The sequence below is a fragment of the Neopelma chrysocephalum genome, unplaced genomic scaffold, assembly GCF_003984885.1.
Source record: "Neopelma chrysocephalum unplaced genomic scaffold, ASM398488v2 Primary Assembly neopelma1_96687, whole genome shotgun sequence".
Classification (NCBI taxonomy): Eukaryota; Metazoa; Chordata; class Aves; order Passeriformes; family Pipridae; genus Neopelma; species Neopelma chrysocephalum.
In genome coordinates this window covers 433,352-458,263 of record NW_020925332.1, presented here as the reverse complement: position 1 = coordinate 458,263, position 24,912 = coordinate 433,352, and the positions used below count along the sequence as shown (strand labels likewise).

Here is a 24,912-nt window from a genome sequence, read left to right as displayed (position 1 = left end):
TCACCCTCCTCCCGGTTCTCACCCTCCTCCCGGAGCTCACCCTCCTCTGGAGCTCACCCTCCTCCCGGAGCTCACCCTCCTCCTGGGGCTCACCCTCCTCCCGGAGCTCACCCTCCTCCTGGGGCTCACCCTGCTCCCGGTTCTCACCCTCCTCCCGGCGCTCACCCGCAGTGACAGAGGCGATGGTCAGGGGCAGGCTGGGGCAGATCTCAAAGCCGTAGTGCTGCAGGACCAGGTCCTTGTACACGGTGACGGTGAGCTTGGCCTGGCTGGCGGGGGGCACGGCGCTGTCCCCGGCGCTGTCCATCGCCGACACGCTGCCCCTGCGGGATCAGAACCCACACCCGCACAAGATACAGCCAGAGACACCCTGTCCGAGGGGTCCGGACACACACACACATCCCTGCTCTCCGTGGGACACGGCGCTGCACAGCAAGGACAGCACTCCCGGGGTCCTCAGCTCCTTCTCCCACAGCCAGCAGCGACTCCCCAGGGTCTGGAGAGAGCTGAGGACACCCGAGGGACTGCAACCACAACTGCTCGGTCATCCCAGCCCAGGGTCACACGGAGAGAGAGCTCCACTGCCTCCACCCACAGGTAACAGCAGCACCTTCTCCCAGCGAGGCAGCGAGAGGATGTCCAGCCCTCAGCCTCTGCTGGGATCAGCTCAATGCTGATTCCCAGACCTCAGGGAAGGAAAGCAGCCATGGCCCAGGATCCCTGGTCAATGCAATCCAGTCTTGCCCAAAAACGTGGGCCCTTGGTAAGAGGCAAAGACAAGCAGGACCCCCCCCTCCAAGAGCAGCACGTTTTGCATGGAGCAACCTGTGTTTCTCCCTCACAAAACCACGATGGAGGAAAGCAGGGACATCTGTCCCTGGAAACCAATGGATGGCTCAAAACCACTGTTGTTTTCCTTTTTCTAGGGAACTACTGCACGCATATTTCCCAAGAACAACAGGAGCAATGAGTGTGATCTGCAGCCTGTGCCAGCCCCTGCTCATGGGGAACAGCCCTGGGCTGTCCCTGATGGAAGGTGATCACAGAGATTCCTTTCACAAAGCCCACACTTACCTGGGTGCACTGTCCCGAGAGCGATGAAGCCATTTTGCCACCATTTGCTCTATTCTACATGCTTTTCGTGTCTGGATTAGGTTAGTCTCCAAATCTTCCATTTACCTGAAAGTGACAGAAATCACAGGAAAACAGAAAGACAAAAGACTGAGGGAATCTTCTGGACACCAGTTCAGAGTTGCCAACACCAATTCACGACTCTTTTGTAATAAAAAGCCTTGGGAAGACCATGAGCTGTGACAGGGGATAACCTGCCGTGACAGTCACTGTGACCCCCTGCCCACCCAGCCTCCCCTGCCTGGTGCTTTTGGATGTCTGTGAGTCCTGAGTAACCCACTGTGAGTTACCCTCCCGTGGCAGACAGTGACCCAGCAACCTCTGCGTTCCTTTTCCACGGATTTCGTGGATCCAGGATCTTCTCTGGGAGATGCAAAGGCTAGGTGGGCTTTCAGCCCCCAAACTGAGCCTGCCAGACCACGAGCCTGCTGTTGGATCAGAAAACTGGTTTGACATTTGCAAATGCAAACTGCACACTCCAACACCATTCCAGGGCACAGGAAGCCTCTGCAGCCACGTGCCACTGCTGAGCTCAGACCCTGGGAAAAACTGTGGGCTGAGGGTGAACCGAACACAAAATGAAACAGAATATGCCTGCACCCGCCAGAAGTCGTGAAGATTATCAGCTCTTTGTGTTTCTCTGTTATACCCACCTTTCACACTGTGTCTCCTGGTCAGCCTTGAGAGATCTGCACGTCCCGAGCTCCTCCCTCGTGTCTTCTCCTGGCACTGGAAGTCCTGCACCTCGGGGACATGCTCAGTCACACTGGCACAGCGGGCTGCTGGTCCATGGCAGAGCCTCTGCTGTAGCAGAAATATCAGTAAGTTAATTTCTGAACAGCAAAGATAGCTGGAAGCTCAGAGAAACGAGGAAAAAACATTTTGTCTCGACAGAAACTGGACTCTCCCAGGGCACGGTGCTCCCCCAGGTCACGTTTTCTAACAAGGAAGGGAGGGCAGGACCCACGTTTGCCAACTTTTCTCTCCCTCCCAAGGAGCCACTCGCGCCCGTTTTGCTCCCTGCCTGTGCAGCCACGGGCAGAAAACACGGAGGAAATTCAGCCCTTCAGCAGCTCTTGCACTGGGCACTCTCTGGGCTTTCTTTCTTACATTACACAATTCAAACTGCTCCTTCAGCCACACTGCTCCTGTATCTGCCCCTGAGAAGCATCTCCAAATCCAGAACAGCGACCCTTGTGATCCAGCTGTGTTTTCAGGGGAAGTCAGAGCTTGTAGGGTGGGAAATCCGACCCCTTTCCAGAGGGTGGCTGGGAAGCGACCACAGAAGGAGCAGAAGCACAGCAGTTCTGCAGCCTGGAACACACACAGGGGATGTGTCCTGAGCAGACACAGTCCCTGCTCGGTGTGTCCCCTCTGAGCTGTGGGGTGTCATCATCCATAACACCCGTGCAGCAGCAGCACTGCTGGCTTGGACCTCACCTCTCTCCTCAGCAGCACAAGGTGGATTTCCCACTCCCCTCAGACACTTGATGTTCCCTCTGAGCCACGGGGAAGGTCGTGCCTGCAGCAGCTCCTTCCTCCCAGAGCTCCCTGCCTGGATGCCTGGAAGCTCCAGCTGCTGATGTGCTGATTGAGAAAACAATCCTCCTCTGCCACCTCCTCACCACCTCCATGGACAGCTCCACCTCTAACCCCTTCCCCCTCCCTCTGCTGCCCTGCAGGAAGGACAGACTTCTCTGTCTGGGCTTCACAAAACACAGTTTCCAGAGAAAGCCTCTTAACCTGCAGGACAAGGAGGAAAAGCCTAAAAGACAAATGGAATATTGAGGAAAAAAACCCCACGCTGTGCTTTCAGTAAACGGGAATGTTTGAGCCAAACAACAGGTGCCTTAGGAGAGGCAGTTTGAGCAGGAACTATTTCCACAAAACAGTGCACAGGACCAGGAGCAGCTTTGTTTCCCGTGCTGTTCTGACACCACAGCTGGCACCTCTCCCCGTTCCAGGATGTCCCACGGCAGCTCCAGCCCAGGTCCCGCTCCCAGCTGCCCTGGTGCAGCTATTTCTGAGCCCTTGAGCACATCACTAAGCAGCTTGGGCTGGGATCCCGATGCACAGATCCTTCAGGTCTGCCAGAGGGAGCTGTGACTCGACAGGGGTTTATTCTCACAACCAACCGACCCTTTCAGAGAGCTTGTCTCGGAGGGAACCCGGGCTGGTGGTTCTGGCTTTTCAGGAGCAGCACAGACCCGAAGGCCAGGGCCCACCTCGGGGTGTGCAGGCACAGGGCAGCACAACCAGCAGGTGTGTCGGGACATGCACAGCACAGACCTGGCCAGCAGGGAAAAAAACAAACCCCCTTGCAAGGAGAACACTTCCAATTTTCACGGAAAAGTCTTAATTCATCGAACCGAACTTTTCGGAGGGGCAAAGTTTTGCCGGTACTTTCGACGCCACATCTTTGGTTTAAAGCGTTGGCTGCCACCAGAACGTGGCAGCAGGAGCAGCAGTGGGGACCAGCAGGTTTCCTGACACAGAACTGTGTGATCAGAAGTGGGCATAAGCTGCTGTAAAACTGTGGACACTGTCCACCTGTAAGTGAGGTCACCCTCACTCCTCTGGGCTCCTGGAAGCTCCTGTCCAAGTGCCATGGAAGGAGCAGCCAGGCATCGAGAGCAGCCCTGGGAGAAGGACTCGGGGGTGCTGGACATGGCCCAGCCCAGAAACCCCCCGTGCCCTGGGCTGATCCCACAGGGATCGTGGGCAGCAGGGCAAGGGGGATTCTGCCCCTCTGCCCCCTCAGGGGAGACCCCCCTGCAGAGCTGCTCCAGCCCTGGGCAACAGCAGAAGGACAGGGAGCTGTGGGAGCAGGTCCAGAGGAGGGTCACAAAGACAACCACAGGGCTGGAGCAGCTCTGCTACAAGGGAAGGCTGAGAGGGTTGGGGTTGTTGAGCCTGGAGAAGAGAACCTTAGGGAGACCTTAGAGCCCCTTCCAGTGCCTCAAGGGGCTCATAAGAAAGATGGAGAGAGATTTTTTTAGCATGGCCTGTAGTGACAGAACAAGGGATGATGGCTTTAAACTAAAAGAAGGCAGATTCAGACAAGATGCAAGCAAAAAACATTTCACAGTGAGGGTGGGGAGGCCCTGGCACAGGCTGCCCAGAGAAGCTGTGGCTGCCCCATCCCTGGAAGTGCTCAAGGTCAGGCTGGATGGGGCCTGGAGCAATCTGGGCTAGTGGAAGGTGTCCCTGCCCATGGCAGGGGGTGGATTAGTTGACCTTTAAAGGTCCTTTCCAACCCCAACTGTGCTGTGGTTCTATGATTGCGTCTCCTGTGTACCTGGTGACGCACCCTCACACTGCACAGCTGAGAGGTGCAGCAGGGCTGGCCCCTGCCCAGGACACCCCAGCTGTGCTTGTCCCTGGAGCCACCTGCCAGGCAGGTGCAGGTCCAGGAGAACAGCAGGTTCTCACCCAGCCAGAGGGGATCAGTCACAGCCAGCTCAGGGCAGGGAGCTGAGGGTGCCAGGGGTGGTTCTGCTCCTCCAGCTGCTGCTCCTGCCAGGACACCACCACAGCCTGAGCACGTCCCTGGCAGGCAGAAGAAAACCAAGCTTGTGGCTCTGAGCTGCACCAGAAGACACTTCTGGCACAACCAGGCACCTCTGCAGCAAAGATTTTGAAGGTCAGCCAGCTCGGACAAGGCACGAGGATGGAACAGGAACCCACCCATTTCCCACACAGCACCTCTAAGGATGTTCTTGGAGACACAGCTGAGCCAAGAACCAGGGTTAAAGCTCCTGTGGCACCCTGCACTCCCACCACGCTGGCTGTGCACACACAGATAACACACACAGTCCTTGCAAAAACAAAAATTGAGAAAAGAAAAGTGCAAAAAGCCACTGTGGCCGTCCCGTCCCGTCAGCCTGAGGTGTTTGGCTGGTTTTTGAGGAGAGGAGCTGCTCTCACGTGGCTGCCACACACACACTGCTGCTGTAGGAGGGTCCCAGCCCAGCTGGGGCTCATCCTGCTGCCCACGGAGGGTCCTGAGCAGGGCCCTCCCCACGGGCACCCCTGTGTGTCACAGTCCCCTACCCCTCACAGCCACGCAGGGAGCAGCCCCACGGCACCGGGTGACACCGTGTGACACTGCCAGACGTCACTAATGGGATTGGGATCTGTGCAGCCCAGTTTATCCCCCGGGCTCTCGTGTCAGCGGCCGTCTGGTCACCCCCGGGGCCCCAGGAGGAGCCACTTCAGCACCAACGGGTGTGTGAGCAGCTCCTCCGACCTCCCCTGGCTCAGAAGGAGAACCTGTGCTGTGCCAGGAGCCTGTGATGTTCAGCACTTCTACGTAATACCAGGCAAAGAGCATCCACCAGTGCCACACCTCAGAAAAAAACAAACACACAAACAAACAAACAATAACCCAAAAAAAACCCCAAACAAACAAAAAACAAACAAACAAAAAACAAACAAACAAAAACAAACAAAAACAAACAAACAAAACAAAACAAAACCAAAAAAAAGCACAGTTGCCTTTTAACACCATGGGAAACCCAGGTTTTTACCTACAGACAGATACCGTCAGGAAAAACAAAAAAAAATGAAAGAAAAGAAAACAAACAAGAAAACAAAACCCAAAACAAACCCAAACAAACAAAAATATGCCCACTAACCAGAATACTTTCCAGCTGCTCTAAGTCAAAAACAACCTGCAGGAGAATTCAGCACTTGTCAACCCAGGGAAGGCAGGAGAGATTCTGTTCTGTACCTGCACATCCCCGTCTTCCTCTCTCAGCTGGCAGTGGCAAGGTTTTACACAGACACAGTCTGGCTCCAAAAGAGCAGAACTAGTTTTAAAAATACGAAATTCTGGGCAGAGCATGCAAAGAATTCAGGCGCCAAATAAAAATGGTTTCAGCAAAGGCCATACATCCTTGACGGGCTCGGGGGCACGAGGGGAGAGGCAAGAATAGCTCTGTGCATGGTGCATTACACACAAACCAAAGGAAATGATAAACAGAACGTTCAAGGTGGAAAGGAGGAAAATCAATACTTCCCTCCTGAATAGCTTTCACTCCTAAAAATAGACCCCTGTGGAAGTGCACGAAGACTTTCCTCCCTTCAGCTCCGTCTCCCAGGACAAGAACTGCCAGCAGAGAAGGAATGTTTCCCTCTGCTCTCCTGACTTGCAACTCCTTTTCAGGGTGAAGAAAAGAGCTGCCTGCGAGCCCGTGGCTGGATCCTCCTCCCCAGCCCCTGTTGGCACAACACCAGGGAACCAAGCAGCTCGCCCCCTAAGAAACACTTGCCTGCCACTGGCAAATTGCACAGCAGGGCAAAAAAAAAAAAGAAAAAAAAGATTCTGTGCAGACCTTCACACATTGTCCCTGACCTCTGTGTCCTGGTGCAGGTCTGGAACCAACCAACGTGCCCGTGGAGTTCAGCACTCTGGAGTGTTGCCAGTGCCTTCCTGGGACTGTTTGCACAGCAGAAAACTCAAGACCAGGGCTGGCACCACAACAGGTTCCTCCACACCTGTCTGTACAGGTGATCTCTATGTGTGTCTTGGATTTTACTCAGCACAAGGGCTGGGGAACAGCTTTGGCTTGGCCTTTCGGCAAATGCCAAGAAAGGAAGAACAGAACAAAAAGGAAAACATATGCACTGAAAAAATACTGGTTCAAGAATGTCGTGCCACATACAGAGACATTTCACAAGAGCCCCAGAGGTTCTCTCCAGCTTTAAAAACATCTGCTTTCCACAAGGACAGAGCCCGGAGCACTGAGCAGCATCAAGGCACTGTTTGCCAGCACATTGCTCAGCAAAAATTCAGAGGGCAATCTACTAAAGCTTAGAGGAGTGAAACTCAGGATCAGTAAAAGGCAGGATGGCACCACATGTGGAAAGGTGCCATTTGCCTGCTCCCCATGGCTGAACCAGGGAGGCAGAGAGGCCACAGGGCTGGGCACAGTTTGCTTTGCTGTGTCCTGCCATCACTCACACGTGTCTTTGCCTTGGCCTTCCCACCCTGCCTGGCCCCAGAGGCTTCTCATCAGTCTTGCCAGAGCTGCACGGACCAATTCACAGACAGGGGAATGGGATAAGGGTGGGGTGCCTCTCTAGGCAATGTCAGCTGGAGCTTATGCAGGGAAAATCGAATGCTGCCAGCAGACATCCAGAATTCTTTTCTTTTCCAGCTTGGATTTTTCTCAGGTTGTACAACAGCTCTCTGAACATCTGCCTCTCTGCCTTGCTATAGAGAACCCTGTACGGGAGTGGGAACAGCACCACTAAAAGGGCTAAAGTGAAGGAAATGGTTCACTGGGAGCTTCCTATCCAGCATTACTGTCATTTCCACCTCTAATTCTGCAGATTCTCCTGGGCCAGCAAGCCTGCTCTTCTGGGACAAGACCTCCATGACTAATGGGGTTCCTAACGTTTCCCATCTTACAGCCTCTTTAGACACCCAGCCTTACCTCACACATCCCACCAGCAAGTTAAGTCTCACCCAAACCTGGCTGGAAGCAAATACTTCGTTTTTTTCCCACAGCTGTGGCAAACTCCCCTGCAACAGGGAGCAACAGACAGGCTGTGAGAGTGCCAGAAAAACGCCCGGGAGGTGGAGATGAGCGAGCACACCCGGAGCAGGTCACCCGGGCGGGAGGAGGAAGGTGCGTTCGCAGCGGCTGGGGAGCCACGCGAGCACACACGGACGGGGCAAACCCGGGCGCTTTGGGGAGCGGCGCAGATCCCCACCGCCCGCGAGGTGAGGTGCTGCCCTGCCCTGCCCGCTGTCCTTCGGAGCTGCCCCGCGGGGACGGAGGTGCTCACGGTGACACCCGCACGTCAAAGCGACTCTGCCTCCCGCCCGCTCCAGCTCGGACCGAGCCTCTCACACGATATTTTCGCCATTAAGGCTAAGAAGCCAAAATCACTGGCTGTGAATCCCACAGCTGAGCGCTCTGGGGGGGTTTTGCTCGCTTGTTTTGTTGTCGAGGGGGGGAAGCGGCGTGCAGGCGCGCGGCTCCCCCGCACCGAAAAGGAAAGTCGCCCGCGCGTTCGGGGCAAAATCGGGCAGAAACCGCTGAACCATCGCCCCAAGGCGGAGAGAGGCGCACGGACCCCGCGCCAGAGATATCCCGTGGGAGCGGGACGGGCGGCGGCAGCTCCCGCAGCCCGGACCGACGGCGCGGACCGGGCCGGCCCCGCTCCGCGCACCGGCGGCACCGGCGGGACCCGACCCCCTGGGAAAGCCCCGCGACCACCCCGCTCCTCGGAGGGCGGGGGGACCCCGCGCTGACCCCCCAGCGATCCCGTTACCTGCTGCCGGGAGCGGAGCGCGGCCGCCACCGGGGCAGCGCCGGCATCTCATCGGCAACGGCCCCGGGACCCCGCCCCGGGACCCGCCCCCGAACCCCGCCCCCGGGACCCCGCACCCCGGGCGGTCCCGCCCCTGGAGACCCGCACCCGCACCTGCCCGGATCGTCCGGATGGTCCGGCTGGGCCGGCACCGGGGGTCGGTCCGGGCGCTGCCCCACGGACACACACGACCCCGCCGGACAGACAGACTCCCCCTCGAGACAGCGCTGGGAGTGGGGCTGGAGGAGGGGCAGGACAGACGGCCCTGACTCAGCGCCGGGCGCTGCCGGACGAGCATCCCGACAGGAATGCTGACCCTGTGCCCCGGCCCTTCTGCTGCCTCCCCCCTCGGTCTCCCCACGTTTGTTCTCACCAAACCCCATCGATGCCCACATTTCCCCGCATTCGGTTCCTCCCCCAGGCCTCCTGCAACAACCCTTGTGCAATCCCGAAATGCTCTTTCCCTGCGCCCCGCGGTGTGTCCCGCGTCGATGGTCCCAAGGGTGAGCAGGTGTTGGCCCCTTTTCGACAGGTTTCACACCTGGATTGCGGGGTGAGTCTCTCCTGGGACAGCCCTGGAAGGGACATAACTTCCTCTGAGTCCCTAGTTTGTGCTCCCAGCCGCCTCTGTTCCCCTGGGCTCGCCCGGGGCCGGGGCAGGATGGTGGGAGCGGGCAGGGCAGGTGTTGTTTGGGTTTCCCATTCTGTGTCCCCCCGGGGGTGCAGAGCCGCGTCCACCACGAAACACAGCGCAGAGGGCTCGGTGGTGCCAAGGACACCGACGGCAGGATCCTGCCCGGCACTGGGGACGCGGGAACCCGCATCCTCCTCCCCCTCCTTCCCCGGCCCCTGCCCTTGCTGTGAAGGTGCCCTGCCCGGTGTCTGACCCGCTCCTCGGCCGCCGCAGCGCTGCTTTTAGCGCAGGGCTGGGCAGGACACACGGACTCGCCCACGGAAAGGCATCGATCCGCTCTGGTTTGTGCCTCCCCGGCTTCACCCCTCCAGTCCCTCGCAGCATTTCTGCACTGCGGGTTCTCCACTGCCTGGGCTGCTCTCTGTGACCCTTTTCCAGGACTGTTCCTCTCCCCAGAACAGCTCACCCACAGAAAACAGGGTTATTTTTCTTCCCCTCTGATGTAGGAGCCACGCTTGCCTGGCACTGTTCAGTCCTACCCTGTGGTCACTGAAACCGACAAAATAATGAGCTTGGGGCCTGACGTCTGAAATTAATACATCATTAAACAGTGGCCAGAAAAAGGCTTTGCATCAGTTGCTGACTCACGCATCTTCCCTGGGCAACTTGCGTCGTCGCATCTCCCTTCCCCCGTTGCCCCTGGGTGACGTTTTCAAAGCAATCCACACAGGAAGCAGAAGCTTAATTAAAAAAGAAATATAGCTCCAGCTCTCCTTCCTGGGGATGAAGAGTGGTAGCCACTAACAAGACACATCAGAGCTCCACACTGGCCTGCCAAACATGTGAGATTTGGACCCACGTGAGGGGGAACCAAGCAAGTAGTTTTTGTTATCTTTGATTATTCTCAGTCCCAGAAGCCTGGGAAACAATTCTCCAGGAAGCTACGGGACATTTTGTCTCTGAACAGCATTTGTCATTGCTCACGTTTGGATCATGTCACAGACGACTTGTGAAAGCCTCCTGTCCCGGGAAACATTTTGGAGCTACTTGTGGCTGTTAGTACACCAAGCCGTGACTGTGGAGGATGAAACCTCTGGGAGCTTGTCCCAGTCGTGAGCTGACCCTGTGAACCCACCCACCTCCATGTCCTGTGATCCAGATAATGGCTCTGGGATGGTCAGGATTAAGGACCCAGAAAATCTTTGAAGAGATACGGTTAAGATCTCATGCAGGATGAAACCCCTTCACATTTCACAGCAGAAAAACTAAACTTAGAGGATCAGTCAGCCCCTCTCTGAGCCTACAGCTGCCAGGGCTGGGCAGACACAGCCCCGGGCACCAGAGCCCAGCAGGGAGTGACTCAGGGCCTGTGCTGTGCCCGGGCACTGCCAGGGAGGCACCAGCCAGCCAGGAACCCCCTCCTGGTGCTGTGTGAGGGTCCCCGACCTCGGCACAGCCCGCCCGGCTCCGGGGCACTGCGGGAGGACAGGCTGGAGCTCCTGGGGCAGGCTCTGGGACAGCCCCTGTGCACATCAGTGGGGGATCAGCACTGACCCCAGCGAGGGGGGGAGGAGGCCAGCGTGGCATGTGCCACCAAGGCTCCAGCAATCCCTACCTGGCCTCTCCCCAGCGCCTCTGCCAGGCTTTCCCAGGGCCTCCGGAACGCCTTGGCCGTGCATCCGTGAGAAACATCCTGATGCACTTCCAGGAGTGGACGTTCCTGGCGCTCCTCCAGACCTCACCGGTGGATGCAGAGGGGGCCAGGCCAGGCTGGTGCTGCCTCTGCCAGGGGGAGGCAATTCTGTCTGCTCAGCTGGGGGATGAGCAACCCCCACCATGCGGGAGCAGCCCTGGAGAAACGCCACAGGGCAGCGTGTGAAGGGCCACCCCACAGAAGGTTTTTACCGAGGAGGATCAATCCACTGTGGTGAGTTCCTTTCCCTTAGAAACATGCCTGAGGTCTCAGAAAGGGTGATTAGGGCAGCTGTGATTTCTGAGTGCTATTTCCTGCCTGCCCTCTGCACCAGCTCTGTCCTACCCCGGTGCCAGACCTCCGTGGAGTGGGAGAACCTGTGGGGACAGGAGTCTGAGTGTCCACCAGCATGTCCTGGCTCAGGTGCCAGGGCAGCCCTGCCCACCAGCCCCTGCTCTGCACTCCCACCCCCAGCCCTGCCTCTGGCACCTGCAGGCTCCGTCCCGGCCACGGTGGAGCTCCTTTGCACCCAAATCCTGCAGTTTTCCAGAAAGATTCCACCCACCCACAGCAATAGCAAGGAGCAGACAGAACCAAAGTTTCACGTCGGTTTTGCCCTCGGGGTGAGGAGGCAGCCAGGCCGTGCCTGCCCTTGGTCCCTGAAATGCACCTTGGACCTGAACTGGCCAGTATGTGGAGGTTGGTATGGACACCAAAGCAAGTCTTTATTCTCTGTCACTTGCCGACCTTCTCTCAGGCAGAAAAAGCTGAAACTGCTTTTGAACAATGACAGGGAGCTGCCAAAGGCATCACACCCAGAAGATGCACCCACACCACCCCCCCCCCCGTACTGGGGAACTCAGCCCATTCACCTGGGTGACCTGAGGCCTGTCAGGGGGGATGTGACCCCACGGCCAAACCAGCTGTGGGTTGATATTCCAGCAGCAGTGATCTCACACAGGGCTGTTTGGCTGCCTCCTCCCCCAGCACCGGCCACAGCATTCCTGTACCCTGGCAATCCCCTTTCCCATCCCTAGACCCTTCCCCCAGTCTTTGTACTCCCTTTGTCCATCCCTCCCAAGGGAACAACAGACTTAGAACTACTTTTCCCCCATTGCTTTGTGCTTGGTGTTTTTTTGTCTGTGTCCAGTTTGGTGTTTCTGACACTTTCACACTGGTATTACCTGGGCATTACACACTACAGCTGACAAAGAGGAACTCCTGGCCTCGCCCCAGGAGGTCCCACTGCTTCTCTCCAGCTACCCGTGGAGTTTGGCCTCTCCTCACACCACTGTTCCATAACCACTTGGCAGATCCAGGTGTCCCTTTAGGCAACCTCTGCACTTTTTCTCAGCTTTTCGTGCTGTTACCTGCCACACACAGGTGTTTCCCACACAGTGTCGTGCCAAGTTCTGCTGAGACACCTCGAGGAAGGGCCTGGCCAGCGGCTCATGATCTGCCTGTAGCTCCAGGGAACAGAAAGCAAAACGCTCCTGTAATTATGGCACTGAACGGAACTAAAGAATTGCTATGAACTGTCCAGGCTTTGCACTTTGGAGGTTTGAGGGAATTCTGGAAAACCGACACAAACGTTCCAAGGACAGCTCAGGGCATCGTCAAAACCCCAAGTCAAAGCCTTCTGTACCTCAACAATCACTCTGCACCCGAAGCCTCCACCTCTCCAGTGGTAACATCTCCCACGGGAAATGTTTCTCAAACAGGGATGAGGACAACGGGCTCCAGTTGTTGTGGCAACAACTTCCCAGTCTGTGTCCCGGCAGAGCCCTCACCTGTGCTGCTCCCTGACCTGCTGTCTCCCCCCTGTTCCAGTGTCCTCTCAACATTTGGTCGTGTTTGGCTCGGCTTTGCTGGACATGCCCACCTTCCTTCATGTCCCCTTGAGCAGTGCCTGGGGAAACAGCCCTGCTGCTGCTTCTGCAGGGCCGGGAGCACCAAGGCTCATGGAACGCAGGAAGGAACTCCTTGTTTCTCTGCCAAGGTGGAATCAGGACCTGCCAATCTGCTCCTGCCAGCCCAGGCCGGAGAGAGCCGCTCTGCAGAATGGAACCTCGAGTGACTGATGAGGTTTCCTGGACCTGGCAGAGGCAGGAGTTTATGTCAGCAGGGGATTCGGGCAGCTGTGCTTGTTTTCCCCTGGAAAGCTCTCGGGAGGGCAGCCCCACACCTTGTGAGAGCAGGACAGGCTCCCTTTGTTTGCAGCAGGGACAGGGATTGAACGTCCTGTGACTGTGCCGGGTGTGGGAGGTTTGGGAACCCTTCTCCTCGGCCACTGGGCTCCGAGTCAGGGAGGGCCCCGAGCCAGGAGTGCTCAATTAGCCCTGTAATCACCAGCACAATGAGAGCAGCTGCTCTGTAATTGCCTCTGCCTCAGGCCACGGGCAGCTTAGCTGGGAGGAATTCCCTTTTTTTATTATCTGGAGGGCTCTGAAGCCCAGGAGTGTTGTGGGGTGGTGGTGGGAGCCACGAGGCTCTGCCTGCCCCCCTGCCCCTCTCCAGGCACCCACAGTGTTCACCTCGGGCAGCATTCCTGGTGCTCTGAGCACTGCAAGATGTGGAGTGTGTAAAAATTCGCTTAAGAAAGGATGGGTTTTAACGTTTGATCTTTGTAAATTTCATGCCTCCAGGGAGGAGATTTAATCCACGGACCAGAGAGCAGCCCACGAGCTCCGAGTGATGTCCAGGTGTAGGAAACACAGATTCCTGGTTAGTGGAATTGCCTCGTTAAGGGTTTAGGGCTGGACACATCCCAATGATCTCAGCCCTGGGGGAGGGTATCACAGCTTGGGAGGAAGGATTTCCACTGACAGGGAACACAGAGTTTATGGGCCACAAGGACATCTGACAGAACCCCAGAGATGAGGAGAAAACTAATAATGACAACTGAGCAACCGGGCTGAATCAGCTCCCACTGGGCACAAGGTGACTCCAGCAGGAGCAGATCCTGACCCACAACATCACCCCCCCCCCCCAAAAAAAAGAGAAGGACTGAGCACAGAACACCCCGAGCACCCAGGGCTCGCTCAGTGCCGAAATAAACGCTCAGTGTCTCTCGAACGTGTAATTGTTGCCTTGTTGCACAGCAGGTCACGAATCCCGTTTTTGTGGACAGCGGGGGGGCCGGTGTGTGCAGTTCCCCGGGGGAGCTGCTGGCCTGGACCGGCTCCAACTCCCCAAAAAGGGCACAATTAACGTCAGCGTTTGCCCATCTGGTGATGAGGGGTGTGGAGCATCTCCCCGGTGAGCAGATGGTGGGAGCCGGGCCCGGTTAGTCTGGAGAGGAGAAGGCTGAGAGGGGATCCCCCCAACCCACACCAACGCCCCCAAGGGCTGTCAGGGGATGGTCCCACGCTCTCCTTGGCGGTGCCCACTGACAGGACGTGGGGCAATGGCCATAAACTCAAACACAACACACTCCGCCATGAGGCAGGACTTCTTTCCACAGAGGCGGCAGAGCCTGGAACGGCTGCTCAGGGAGGGTGAGGAGTCTCCCTGTCTGGAGACACTCCAGACCCACCCGGACACGTCCCTGTGTCACCTGCTCCAGCCTTTCCCCAGGATTGAAGGCTACAAAGATCAACCACCGAAGCAGCTCCTCTCCTAAGGAGGCACTTCCCTAGTTCAGGTTTCCCAGCCCTGGGGGCTCCGGGATCCCCCAAGCGCTCCGGGACCTCCGGGATCGGGATCCCCCGGGATCGGGACCCTCCGGGATCGGAACCCCCGGGATCGGGATCCCCCGGGACCCCCGGGATCGGGATCCTCCGGGATCGGAACCCCCGGGACCCCCGGGATCGGGATCCCCCGGGATCGGACCCCCCCGGGATCGGGACCCTTTGGGACCGGAACCCTCCGGGATCCCCCGGGATCGGGACCCCCCGGGATCCCCCAGGACCTCCGGGACCCCCCAGGATCGGGATCCCCCGTGCCCGGCCCCCCCCGCGCCAGACTCCACGTGGTGCGGCCCGGGCGGAAGCGGCGTCACCGCACCCCGTGCGCACGCGCGGCCGCCCCCGGTCACGTGTTTCCGCGGCGCGTGGCCGTGCCGGGGTTCGGGGATTTGGGGATTCGGGATTCGGGGTCCGGGATGTTCCGCATCGAGGGGCTCGGGCCCAAGATGGACCCGGAGGAGCTGCGGCGGAAGATGCGCCGCGACGTGCTCTCCTCCGTCCGCAACTTCCTCATCTACGTGGCGCTGCTGCGGATCAGTGAGTGACCGGGACGGGACGGGCACGGGACCGGGATGTCCCCGCGCCCCCGGGGTGTCCCGGCCCCGGGATGTCCCCGCGCCCCCGGGGTGTCCCGGCCCCGGGATGTCCCCGCGCCCCCGCGGTGTCCCGGCTCCGGGATGTCCCCGCGCCCCCCGGGGTGTCCCGGCCCCGGGATGTCCCCGCGCCCCCTCCTGACCCGGGCTGTGTCCCGTCTGTTTCCCTCCCCAGCGCCGTTCATCCTGAAGAAGCTGGACAGTATCTGACCCCGCGGACCCGGCCCCGCAGCTGCTCCCCCCGGGCCGGAGGCGGTGCCGGAGGGACACGGACAGCCCGGTGCTCCCAGGATGTCCCGTCCAGCGGGCGCGGCCGCGCGGTCCGAGGAGAGGAAGGTGCCTGTTGTCCCCGCGGGTGAATCCCGGGCGCAGAGGGGGCCCTGCCGTGACCCAGCAGCGCTTCGTGCCGAACGTTCCCCGTGCAGCGCGAGCAGAGCCCGTCCCCGTCCAGCGGGACGTGTCCCGTGCTGGCAGGGACACAGCTCCGGGACCGGCTGTGCCGTGCCTGCCCCCCGCACCCCGTCCTGTGTCACACCCAGTCCCCGCCGAGCCCAGCCCAGGGCAGTTTGTTTCAAATAAACGGGAGAGCAGTTGTGTCACCGAGCCCTGGTCACGCCGGGATTACAATAACCACGGGGGTGGTGTGGGATTATATCCCTGGCTGTGCCTGGAGTTCACCCACTCCTCCTGTGCAGAGGAGGAACAAGGGTGTCCAGGTGGGGCCGTGTTTTCCAGGTGGGGCAGAGCAATCCAAGGGGGAAGGGCAGCCTGGCCTGTGGCAGCTCCCCCTGGCACCAGAACCTCGGGGGTCTGTTCCTCGGGTCACAGTCCTGAGTGCCTGTCCCCAGGGGGTGTTGGAAGGGCAGTTCAGGCTTGGGAGTGTAACCAAGTCACTTGGACATTTCCTACCTGGAGCCTTGAGTGCCCACTGCACCCAGGGGAGTAGCCACCCGTGAGTGGCTCTGGATTCCAGTGGGAATGAAATCAGGGGTGTTATTGAGCTCAGGTTGTGCTGTAGGTGCCTATTCTGGGGTGACCTGATGGCTGCTGAACCCAGGAGGAAGAGGCTTTTCCCCCTCTTGGCTCTTAGTAGTGGAATTTTCTGTCTGCTCTGGCCCAGGGACCTCCATCCCATGGTCCAGGTCCTGGTGCTGGGGACAGTCCTGACTCTATCGGACTCTGCTGGACTTGGTGTGAGCCCATTCCAGGGAAAAGATGGAGAACAAAGGTGTTCCCACATCCAGCACGTGACTGTGTCCACATGGGATCTCCAGGCACTCTCAGAGCAGCTGCTGCCGTGCCTTGGCATTTTCTGAAATTATCCTGCCATCACAATTCCTGTGCTCCCAGCACTAGGCAGGCATCTCTTCACTAATTCTTCCCACTTTCACCTCAAGTTTGGGTGTCCTGCTCTTACAGGGCATTGGGTTTGCTGATGGGGGGCTCTTTCCATGGTGGGCTCTCTGTCACATTGTCCCCCTCGGCAGCTCTGTGATTCCTCCACTCCTGTGCTGGGTGCTCAACACATGGAGCTCCAAGAGGAGGGGTGTGGGCCTTCCCAAAACTTTAGGGAACAGGGAACGTACAGGGGGAAGGAGACCCTTGTCCTGCCATTACTGTGTGGTGTCCTGAGGGAGACGTGGCTGGGCCAGGCAGCCTCTGCACCTGGGAAGACACAGAAAGCTCCAGGAGAAACTGTCCCGTGTCCAGGTCTGGTCACTCAGTTCAGGAAGGACATGGAGGGGCTGGAGCATGTCCAGGGAAGGGAATGGAGCTGGGAAGGGGCTGAGGGAGCTGGGGGGGGCTCAGCCTGGAGAAAAGGAGGCTCAGGGGGGACCTTCTGGCTCTGCAACCCCCTGACAGGAGGGGGGAGCCGGGGGGGGTCGGGCTCTGCTCCCAGGGAACAAGGGACAGGAGGAGAGGGAACGGCCTCCAGCTGTGCCAGGGGAGGCTCAGGTTGGCCAGGAGGAGGAATTTCTCCCTGGAAAGGGTGGTCAGGGGCTGCCCAGGGAGGTTTGGAGTGCCCAGCCCTGGAGGTGTCCCAGGAAGGCCTGGCCATGGCACTCAGTGCTCTGGGCTGGGGGACGAGGTGGGGATGGGGCACAGGGGAGACTCAATCTTGGGGGTCTTTTCCAACCCAAATGACTCTGTGGGGAGGTGAGGCCATAGGGAAAGGAGCCCCCACCCCACCTCAGGCCCCCCAGCACGGCTGTGGTGTCACTGGGGAGACTGGGATTTACTAGGATTGGACTCTGGTCCCTATAGAATTACCACGGAGTCCTGGATCGTAGTTGCAGCCCGGGACAGAGCACTGGGCCATACTGGAAGGTCTGGGCTCTACTGGGAGCAATAGTGGAAGAAGTTATTGCAAAAATGGGGAAAAAATGCATGAAAAAACAAGGGAAAGGGGGGAAAATGGGGCACAAAGGGGTAAGAAGCTGGAAGAAAACCAGGGAAATTGGGGAAAAGGCAGAGTAATGTGGTGAAATGGGGCAGAAAACAGCAGTGTGCTGCCCTGGCTCGCCCACCACCATTGCTGTATGGGTCCAGTGATTCCAGTAGAGCACCAGTGCTGCCAGTAAAATGCCAGTCTGAGCCACAGCTCTTCAAGTAGGATCCCAGCATGGCCCCTACACTCCCAGTACAACACCAGCACAACCTACACTTAAACCAAGGTCCTGATATGATCCCCAGTGTTCCCAGTACAGAGCCAGCCTCGGGCTGCCGTTCTCCCATGTATGATCCCAGTATGGGCCACAAGGCCTCAAGTACACTTCCAGGGTTCCCAGTATGTCCCCAGACATGGCTCCTGGGGCTCCAGGTGCAGTTCCAGTGCACTCCCAGTACAGTCCCGAGGTTCCCAGGGCACTCCCAGCCCAGCCTCCAGAGCTCCCCCAGTGCACTCATGGTGCTCCCAGTGTGGTCCCCAGCACAGCCCCACAAACACCTTTTGCTTTGCCCCATCCCAACGCCTCCTTGGGCACCTCAAACCCTCTGAATTCCCCCCAAAAACAACGTCACATCCTGCCATCGCCTTTATTGGTGGGTGGGAGTTGGGGGGGGTCACAGGATCAGGCCCCCACCAGTGAACTCCATTCGCTGCCAAGAGAAGGGAGAGAGGAAGGGGGTGAGTGGGGGGACCCCAGGAGCCCTGGGGGGCCCAGGACCCCTTTCCCTGGGGGATCCCCAGGCCCCCCACCCCCGGGGGACCCCGTGCCCACCTGCGGGGGGGTGACGAAGGCCAGCCAGTCCGAGGGGCGGGTGGGCAGCAGCCCCATGGCCTGGCACTTGTAGAGGGCCAGTGCCAGCCCCAGCCCGTTGCCCACCAGGAACACGAGCCCCTGCAGCGCCCGCCGGCTCGAGCTCTCCAGGGCCTTCAGGGCTGGGGGGACAGAGGGGGTCAGGGGGGGGTCTGTCAGGGACCCCCAGGCTGCTGAGCTGGCATGGGGGGCTATCGGGGGCTATGAGGGGTGGGCAGCTGCCGGGGGAGTGCTGGGGGGCTGGGTGGGACTGACATGGGGGTGACTGTGAGGGGGCTGTGGAGGACACTCAGGGGACCGTGGGGACACCCAGGGGTCGGGGGGGGGGCTGTGGGAGACACCTGGGGGGCTGGGGAGGACATCCAAGAGGCTGTGGGTGTCTGTGTGGACACCCAGGGGCGCACAGACCTATGGGGGACACCTGGGGGGCTCTGGGGCCTGGGGACACCAGCGGGTGTCAGTGTGAAGCCCCAGGGGCTGTGTGTCTGTGTGGTGGCCTTGGGGACTCCCAGGGGCCAGGGGTGTCCGTGTGCCCCCAACGGCCCCATGGTGTCCGTGGGTCCTCCCAGGGCCCGTCACCCCCACCGTGGGGGCTGTACTCACTGGCAGACAGGGACATGAGGGCCTGGAGTGGGCGCCAGCCCATCATGCAGACCATCATGGCCGGGAAGATGGAGATGGTGTTCCCAGCCATGTACATGATGAACAGGTTCATGGGGATCTGCTTCAGCGGCGCCAGCGCCACGTCCCAGCAGCGCTGCAACGACAGGGGGGACGGGGAGCTGGGGGACCCGCGGGGACACCGCCTCGGGGAGTGGGGGGGACACCAGGGACCAACCCCCTTGGGTGCGAGGAGACCCAGGGCAGGGACCATCCCCCGCGGGGGACGAGGAATTTGGGGCGCCGAGGGAACCACCCCCATGGAGGGACACAGAGAGACCCCCTCCCACGGGGGAGCCGGGATATGGGGGGAGCTGGGGTAGGGACCACCCCCCACGGGAAATCTGGGGCGGGGGGGGGGGGACCGGGATGTGGGGGGGACCCGGGCAGAGACCGCTCCCCACGGGACAGGGAGCACCCCCCGTGAGGGCCCCGGGGAGCGGGGACACAGCGGGGCCACTCCCCGGGGAGGGCGGGATTGGGGGGCCCCCCCCCGAGCCGGGACGCCCCGCAGGAGGTCCCAAGGGCTGCCCCCCGTCCCACCTTCTCCATGAGGATCTTGTCGCTCTCGTGGACGCCGCCCTCCCCCAGCTGCCGGTCGGCGAACCCGAGCGGGCCGCGGCCCTCGGCGGCGCCGCGGGGCCTGCGGGCACAGGGCGGGGGTGAGCGGGGGTGCCGGCCCCCCGACATCCCCCCGTCCCCCCCGCGTCCCCCCCGGTCCCCCCGGCCCTCACCGGCCCCCCGGGGCCGCCCCCAGGTCCAGCGACCACTTGAAGCGGCGACCCCGCACCGCCGCCGCCGCCGCCGCCATGGCCGCAGTCACGTGTGCCGCGGTCACGTGTGCGGAGTCACGTGGGCGGCCACGCGGGGCACCCCCGGGGAGTCACCCGTATTTCGTGTTTTGATTTTTTTTTTTTTGTGGGCTTTTCTCATGGGTTTATTTTTTATTATTGTTTTTCTAAGCGGAGCCTTGGCACGCCCTCATGGCAACGCCGTTTGACATCATTTCCAACCCCGCGTTACGCCCCGTTATGGCCCACATCGGTAACACTTACTGCATCTCACATCCCTCACTGTCTCTTCTTACTACCGCCATATCCTCCCGCTAATCCTCCACTGTCATCCTTATTACGCCCAAAACTCCCCGTTATTGCACCCCCCCCCATCCCCCTACTCCACCCTGTTATCATCCCCTTTCCCCCCCCAATCCCACCTCCCGCCCCCCCCCCCCGCCCGGTGAGCCCCCCCGCCCCCCCCCCGCCCTGCGTGGTGTTTCCCAACCACGTGATCCCTCCCGACCGCTCTATTGGCCGCGGCGCCGCAAGCCCCGCCCACGAAGGATCGATCCGTCCCTCCGCGGTGCCGCCATGATGGGAAGGTCACGGCCTGGCACCCACCGGCGCCGCCATGTTGGGTGTCCCGGCTCTGAGCGGCACCGGCGCCGCCTGTCCCGTGTCCCGGCACAACGCGTGTCCCAGCCGTGTCCCCGTGTGGGCCCCGCTTTGGGGGCTGCGTCAGGACAGGCGTTCCCAGGCACGTCCCCCACTCTGGGGGGCTCAGGACACATGTCCTGGGCACGTCCCTGCGTGCCCCCCACTCTGGGGGGCCCCTGTGGCGCGGGATGGAGTCGAGAGGCACGGCAGATACAGAAAGGTCCTTTACTGAGCGTGGGGTCAGGACTTGGAGTACCTGCGGCGCAGGGAGTCGCGGTAGAACTGGAAGATGGTGTCTGCGGCTCGCTGGGCCGTGACCAGGCACTGCTGCATCTGAGGGGGAAACAAGGGCGGGATGGGGGCCGGGCTCCCCCTCAGGGGCTCCCACACCCCCAAAACCCTAGGGTCCCTCACCTCCTCCACGGAGCAGCTGCCCTTGGTGGTGGCCATCAGCACCTTCCTCTCCCTGCTGTCGATGGCGAAGGTGAGCACGGCCCGGGCCTCCTGTGGGACCAGAGGGTCAGGGGAGCTCGGGGGGCACAGGCGGGGCCGGGCACCCCTCTCCCGGGGCTCACCTGCTCCTGCCGCGCCGTGGGGTCGAGGGTGATGGCACCGTCGGGGCCGAGGGCGCAGGTGACGCCGCAGAAGAGGGAGGAGAGGGGCAGCCCCGCGTCCAGCAGCCCCATGCAGGCGGCGTTCAGGCAGCACGACAGCAGCTGAAGGGGGTCGCAGTCAAGGGGCACAGCGCAGCCCCGGCCCCCCCACCCCAAACCCGCCGCTCTGAGCCGTTCCCCCAGACAAAGGATACGGATCCAGCGTCGCTGAGCACCTGCAGCACCAGGGTGATGGCCGTGCGCGGGTGCAGCACCCCCAGCACCACGGCCTCGCACGTCTGGCGCAGCTGCTGCTCCCGGCTCCGCTCCAGCACCCCTGCAAACCACAGCACGCACACACCCCTGAGAAAGGCTGTGCTCTGATGGTCAATCTGTGCTTTCTAGCCTCCAGAACCGAGATTAAACCCATGGATCAGAGAGCAGCCCACGAGCTCTGAGTGATGTCCAGGTGATGGAAACACAGATTCCCGGTTGGTGGAACTGCTGTGTTAAGGGTTCAGGGCTGGACACATCCCAATGATCTCAGCCCTGGGGGAGGGTATCACAGCTTGGGAGGAAGGATTTCCACTGGCAGTGGAAACACAGAGTTTATGGGCCACAAGGACATCTGGCAGAACCCCTGAGATAAGAAAGGAACTAATAAAGGCAATTCAGCACCTGGGCTGAATCAGCTCCCACTGGATTCAGGGTGGTTCTAGCAGGGGCAGGCTGTGACCACCAACCCGAGAAACACCCCGACCCAAAGGAGGAGAAAGACTGAGCATGGGACCAACCAGCATGAGAGGAGAGAGAGTCATTAACCAACAGAATAGTAATTAACAAAAGAACTATGTACCCTATAGCCAACGAACATTAATGCCTTTGTTTGCTAGAATGTTTAACACTGTATAAACAGTAACAAGTTCTAGAGCTCACTCTGCTGTATTTGGGGATTTGCTGCCCAGCAAACTGTAAATGAAGAGCTGTAAATAACTCCAACACCTCGGCTCCCTGTTCCGGGGGAGGGCCGGGGGTCCCACCTGGCAGCCCCACCTTGGGGCGCAGCAGCACCTCCAGCGCCGCCCGGTCCGGCAGCTCCTTGCTGAGCTTCGCCTCGGCGGGGCCGTAGAGCCCGGCCAGGACTGAGGTGTCACCTGCGGACAAGGAGGGCGGGATGGAAGGGAAGGGATGGGGGGAGATGGGATGGGGAGGGGAACCCCCAAGGGGAGCCGCGGAGGGCTGGAAGGGGACGTAGGGAAACCCAGGAAGGGGAGCCCCGGGGAGCAGAGCCCCCAGAGCCTGCAGGACGGGCAGCCCCGGGAAGGGGGGAAGACCCCGCGGGAAGAGCTGGGAAGGGGAAAAGGGGCCCCCGGGAATGTGGCCCCACAGACCCCCCAGGAAGGAGAGCCCCGGGAGGGGCAGCCCCGGGGGTTCGGCCCCACAGACCCTGCAGGAAGGCGGCCGAGCCGTCGGGCCGCGACAGCAGCCCCTGCTCGCAGGAGAAGGGCCGCAGGCGGCACTGCCCGCCCGGCTCCGACACCGCCTCCATCTTCTTCTCTTCCTCCTCCTCCTCCTCCTCCTCTTCCTCCGCCGCTTCCGCTTCCGTGTCGCGGGCCAGCAGCCAATCAGGGGAGGCCCTCACAGCCCCGAGGGCCGGAAGGGGCGGGACATGGGGACAAGGCGGGAATCTGCGAGCGGCATCCCCCGTTACCCTCCGCGTTTGTGTGAACGTGCGGCACCCCCCGGGCAATAACAAGGTGATTCCCGGGGATGTGGAGCCCACCGGCAGCAGAAGATCCACCTCCCCGTCCCCGGTGGCCTGGATGGGGCTGAAGGACAGTGCTAAACCTCCCTCTCCCTCCTGCAGCTGCTCCTCTTCAACGCCGTGACCCATCTGGGGATGCAGCCCCCAAGCCCTTCCCAACCCAAACTTTCTCCCACTGCCAGCCTGTGCCTGCCTTCTTCCCTGTCCCAATCCACATCCCACGTCTGGGCAGCTGCCCAGGCCATCCTTAAAAACCCCACACCCGGGCAAGAGGCTGCTTCCTCCTGGGGGAGAGCTGAGGACATCAGCCTTGGGTGTTCAGGTTTCTCTGCCCTCCTGGAGGCTCCTGCACCATTCCCAGGTCCTTACTTGGAAAGGACTGATGACTTCCCATCATGGAAATGAAGATATGTCAGCAATGAATTGACCAAAGGGATCTGAAAGGGGATGGGAATCTCAGCTGGCAAAATGAGACACAAGAATCTTTCTGCCCACGAGAGCTTTGGCATCACCACAGCTCCACTCAGGATTTCCCTGGGAGGTGGTGTCGGGGCACTGGGGGTGTGGGAGCCTCAAAAATGGGAAAAGGTCCTGAGGAGAAGGGGGAGGAAGCAGCACTCGGAGACTGTGTCAAGGAAATTTATTTCCTTCTCTTTTTCCTCCTCCTGGGCTGCGAGGAACCGTGGCGGCCACGGGCCTTCCTCTTTCGGGGGCGCCGGTGCTGCTGGTGCTGCCGGCGCTGCCGGCGCTCATGGCCCCTGTCCTGGTCGGGAGTGGAGGGACCTGGAGCCTCCGTGGGCTCCCGGGCCATGTCCTGGGGCTGCTCCTGCTCGGCAGGGACGGACACACACAGGGGGTGGCTGGGACTCCCGGGGGGGGCCTCTGATGTGCTGAGCTGGTCCTCCAGGCCCGACCCCACGGGCTCACAAGTGTCGGCCTGGCTGGGCCTGGGGGTCCCCCCTGGGCTGTGGGTGGGGGTCCCCCCCGGGCTGTGGGTGCCCCCCAGGCTGTGGGTGGGGGTCCCCCCCGGGCTGTGGGTGGGGGTCCCGCCCGGGCTGTGCGTGGGGGTGTCCCCCGGGCTGTGGGTGGGGGTCCCGCCTGGGCTGTGGGTGCCCCCCGGGCTGGCAGCGGGTGTCCCCCCCGGGCTGTGGGTGGGGGTCCCTCCCGGGCTGTGGGTGCCCCCCAGGCTGTGGGTGGGTGTCCCCCCTGGCGAGGAGGAGCTGCTGGAGCCGGACGCGGAGCTCCCGCCGCGGCCCCTGGCAGGTTGGGAGCGCCGCAGCCGCCAGGCCTCGCCGCACTGGCTCAGGGTGACGTGGACCAGCCCGTGCACCAGCGGGGCCGTGTATTCCCCCAGGTAGTTCTGCAGCATCTGGGCCAGCGCGTTCCGGTCGGGGCCGTAGATGCAGAGGGCGGAGAGGGCGATGCTCTCCACCTCGCGGGCCTCCCACCATCGCGGGCCGTGGATCGCCTCCAGGCTGTGCCGCAGCCACGGCCGCACCGGCTCCAGCAGATCCTCCTGCCCGTGCAGCAGCTCCGCCCAGAGCTCGGCCGGCAGCGCCCGCGGGGGCCCGGCCGGGGGGCTCGGGGGGCTCCGGGGGTAGGTCTCGACCAGGCGGAACTGAGCCCTCCTGGCCCCCGGCGAGCGCCACGGCGGGCAGAGGATGCACTGCAGGAAATCGGCGTCGCCCAGCACGGAGAAGCGGGCGGCGATGACGGGGCTGCGGCAGCGGGGGCAGGCGGGGTCGGCGGCCGCGCCCCGCAGGAGGCAGCCCAGGCAGAACTCGTGCCCGCAGGGCACGGCCAGGCTGTCGCAGCTGACGCGGTGACACACCGGGCAGTCCCACTCGGTCTGCGTGGCCCGGCTCGCCCGCCGCGGCGGCTCGGGCAGCGCCCGGGACGGGGCCGGGCCCATCGCGGCCACCGGGGCCGGGCCGGGCCGGGCGGGGGCACTCGGCGGTCCCGAAGGGCTCTTCCGACCCTGACGGTTCTGTGGCGCTTCCCAAGGGTGCCGGGCACTGCGCGGGGGGACGGGACCGTGGTCAGAGGCTGTCCCGGGGCGGGGAGGACGCAGTGCCCAGGACACCCTCCAGGACAACCCTCCAGGACACCCTCCAGGACACCCTCCAGGATACCCTCCAGGA

General features: G+C 61.2%; 4 protein-coding genes across 8 annotated transcripts in view; 1 reads left to right on the top strand and 3 right to left on the bottom strand.

The window, feature by feature from the left end:
* FRMPD1 (FERM and PDZ domain containing 1) overlaps positions 1–8,511 on the bottom strand; it is a 28,336-nt gene extending 19,825 nt beyond the window's left edge. For 2 of the 5 annotated variants that reach the window (XM_027709082.1, XM_027709086.1), the window contains exons 1-4: positions 8,416–8,496; positions 1,785–1,935; positions 1,075–1,179; positions 166–323 (exon numbers count right to left, since the gene is read on the bottom strand). In XM_027709082.1, the coding sequence (XP_027564883.1) occupies positions 166–323; positions 1,075–1,175 (259 nt within the window). In that variant the 5' untranslated portion in view covers positions 1,176–1,179; positions 1,785–1,935; positions 8,416–8,496. Of the gene's footprint in view, positions 1–165; positions 324–1,074; positions 1,180–1,784; positions 1,936–2,571; positions 2,597–8,415 lie in introns of those variants that run through there. The other 3 variants (XM_027709083.1, XM_027709084.1, XM_027709085.1) reach the window with 3 other exon arrangements.
* Positions 8,512–14,800: 6,289 nt separating this feature from the next.
* TOMM5 (translocase of outer mitochondrial membrane 5) lies at positions 14,801–15,659 on the top strand. The gene is made up of 2 exons (XM_027709093.1): positions 14,801–15,004; positions 15,236–15,659. Exons 1-2 carry the CDS (start codon positions 14,884–14,886, stop codon positions 15,268–15,270), a joined length of 156 nt encoding a protein of 51 aa, XP_027564894.1. The 5' UTR covers positions 14,801–14,883; the 3' UTR covers positions 15,271–15,659.
* Positions 15,660–18,082: 2,423 nt separating this feature from the next.
* Positions 18,083–19,814, bottom strand: EMC4 (ER membrane protein complex subunit 4). Its single transcript, XM_027709091.1, has 5 exons — positions 19,715–19,814; positions 19,524–19,623; positions 18,924–19,077; positions 18,282–18,442; positions 18,083–18,159 (listed from the first exon to the last, which is right to left on the bottom strand). The coding sequence occupies exons 1-5, from the start codon at positions 19,789–19,791 to the stop codon at positions 18,124–18,126; spliced, it is 528 nt and encodes a 175-aa protein (XP_027564892.1). The 5' UTR covers positions 19,792–19,814; the 3' UTR covers positions 18,083–18,123.
* Positions 19,815–20,653: 839 nt separating this feature from the next.
* On the bottom strand, positions 20,654–22,574 carry EXOSC5 (exosome component 5). The gene is made up of 6 exons (XM_027709090.1): positions 22,453–22,574; positions 22,047–22,160; positions 21,222–21,343; positions 20,989–21,129; positions 20,828–20,917; positions 20,654–20,746 (listed from the first exon to the last, which is right to left on the bottom strand). The coding sequence occupies exons 1-6, from the start codon at positions 22,553–22,555 to the stop codon at positions 20,654–20,656; spliced, it is 663 nt and encodes a 220-aa protein (XP_027564891.1). The 5' UTR covers positions 22,556–22,574.
* Between the last annotated feature and the right edge of the window lie 2,338 nt (positions 22,575–24,912).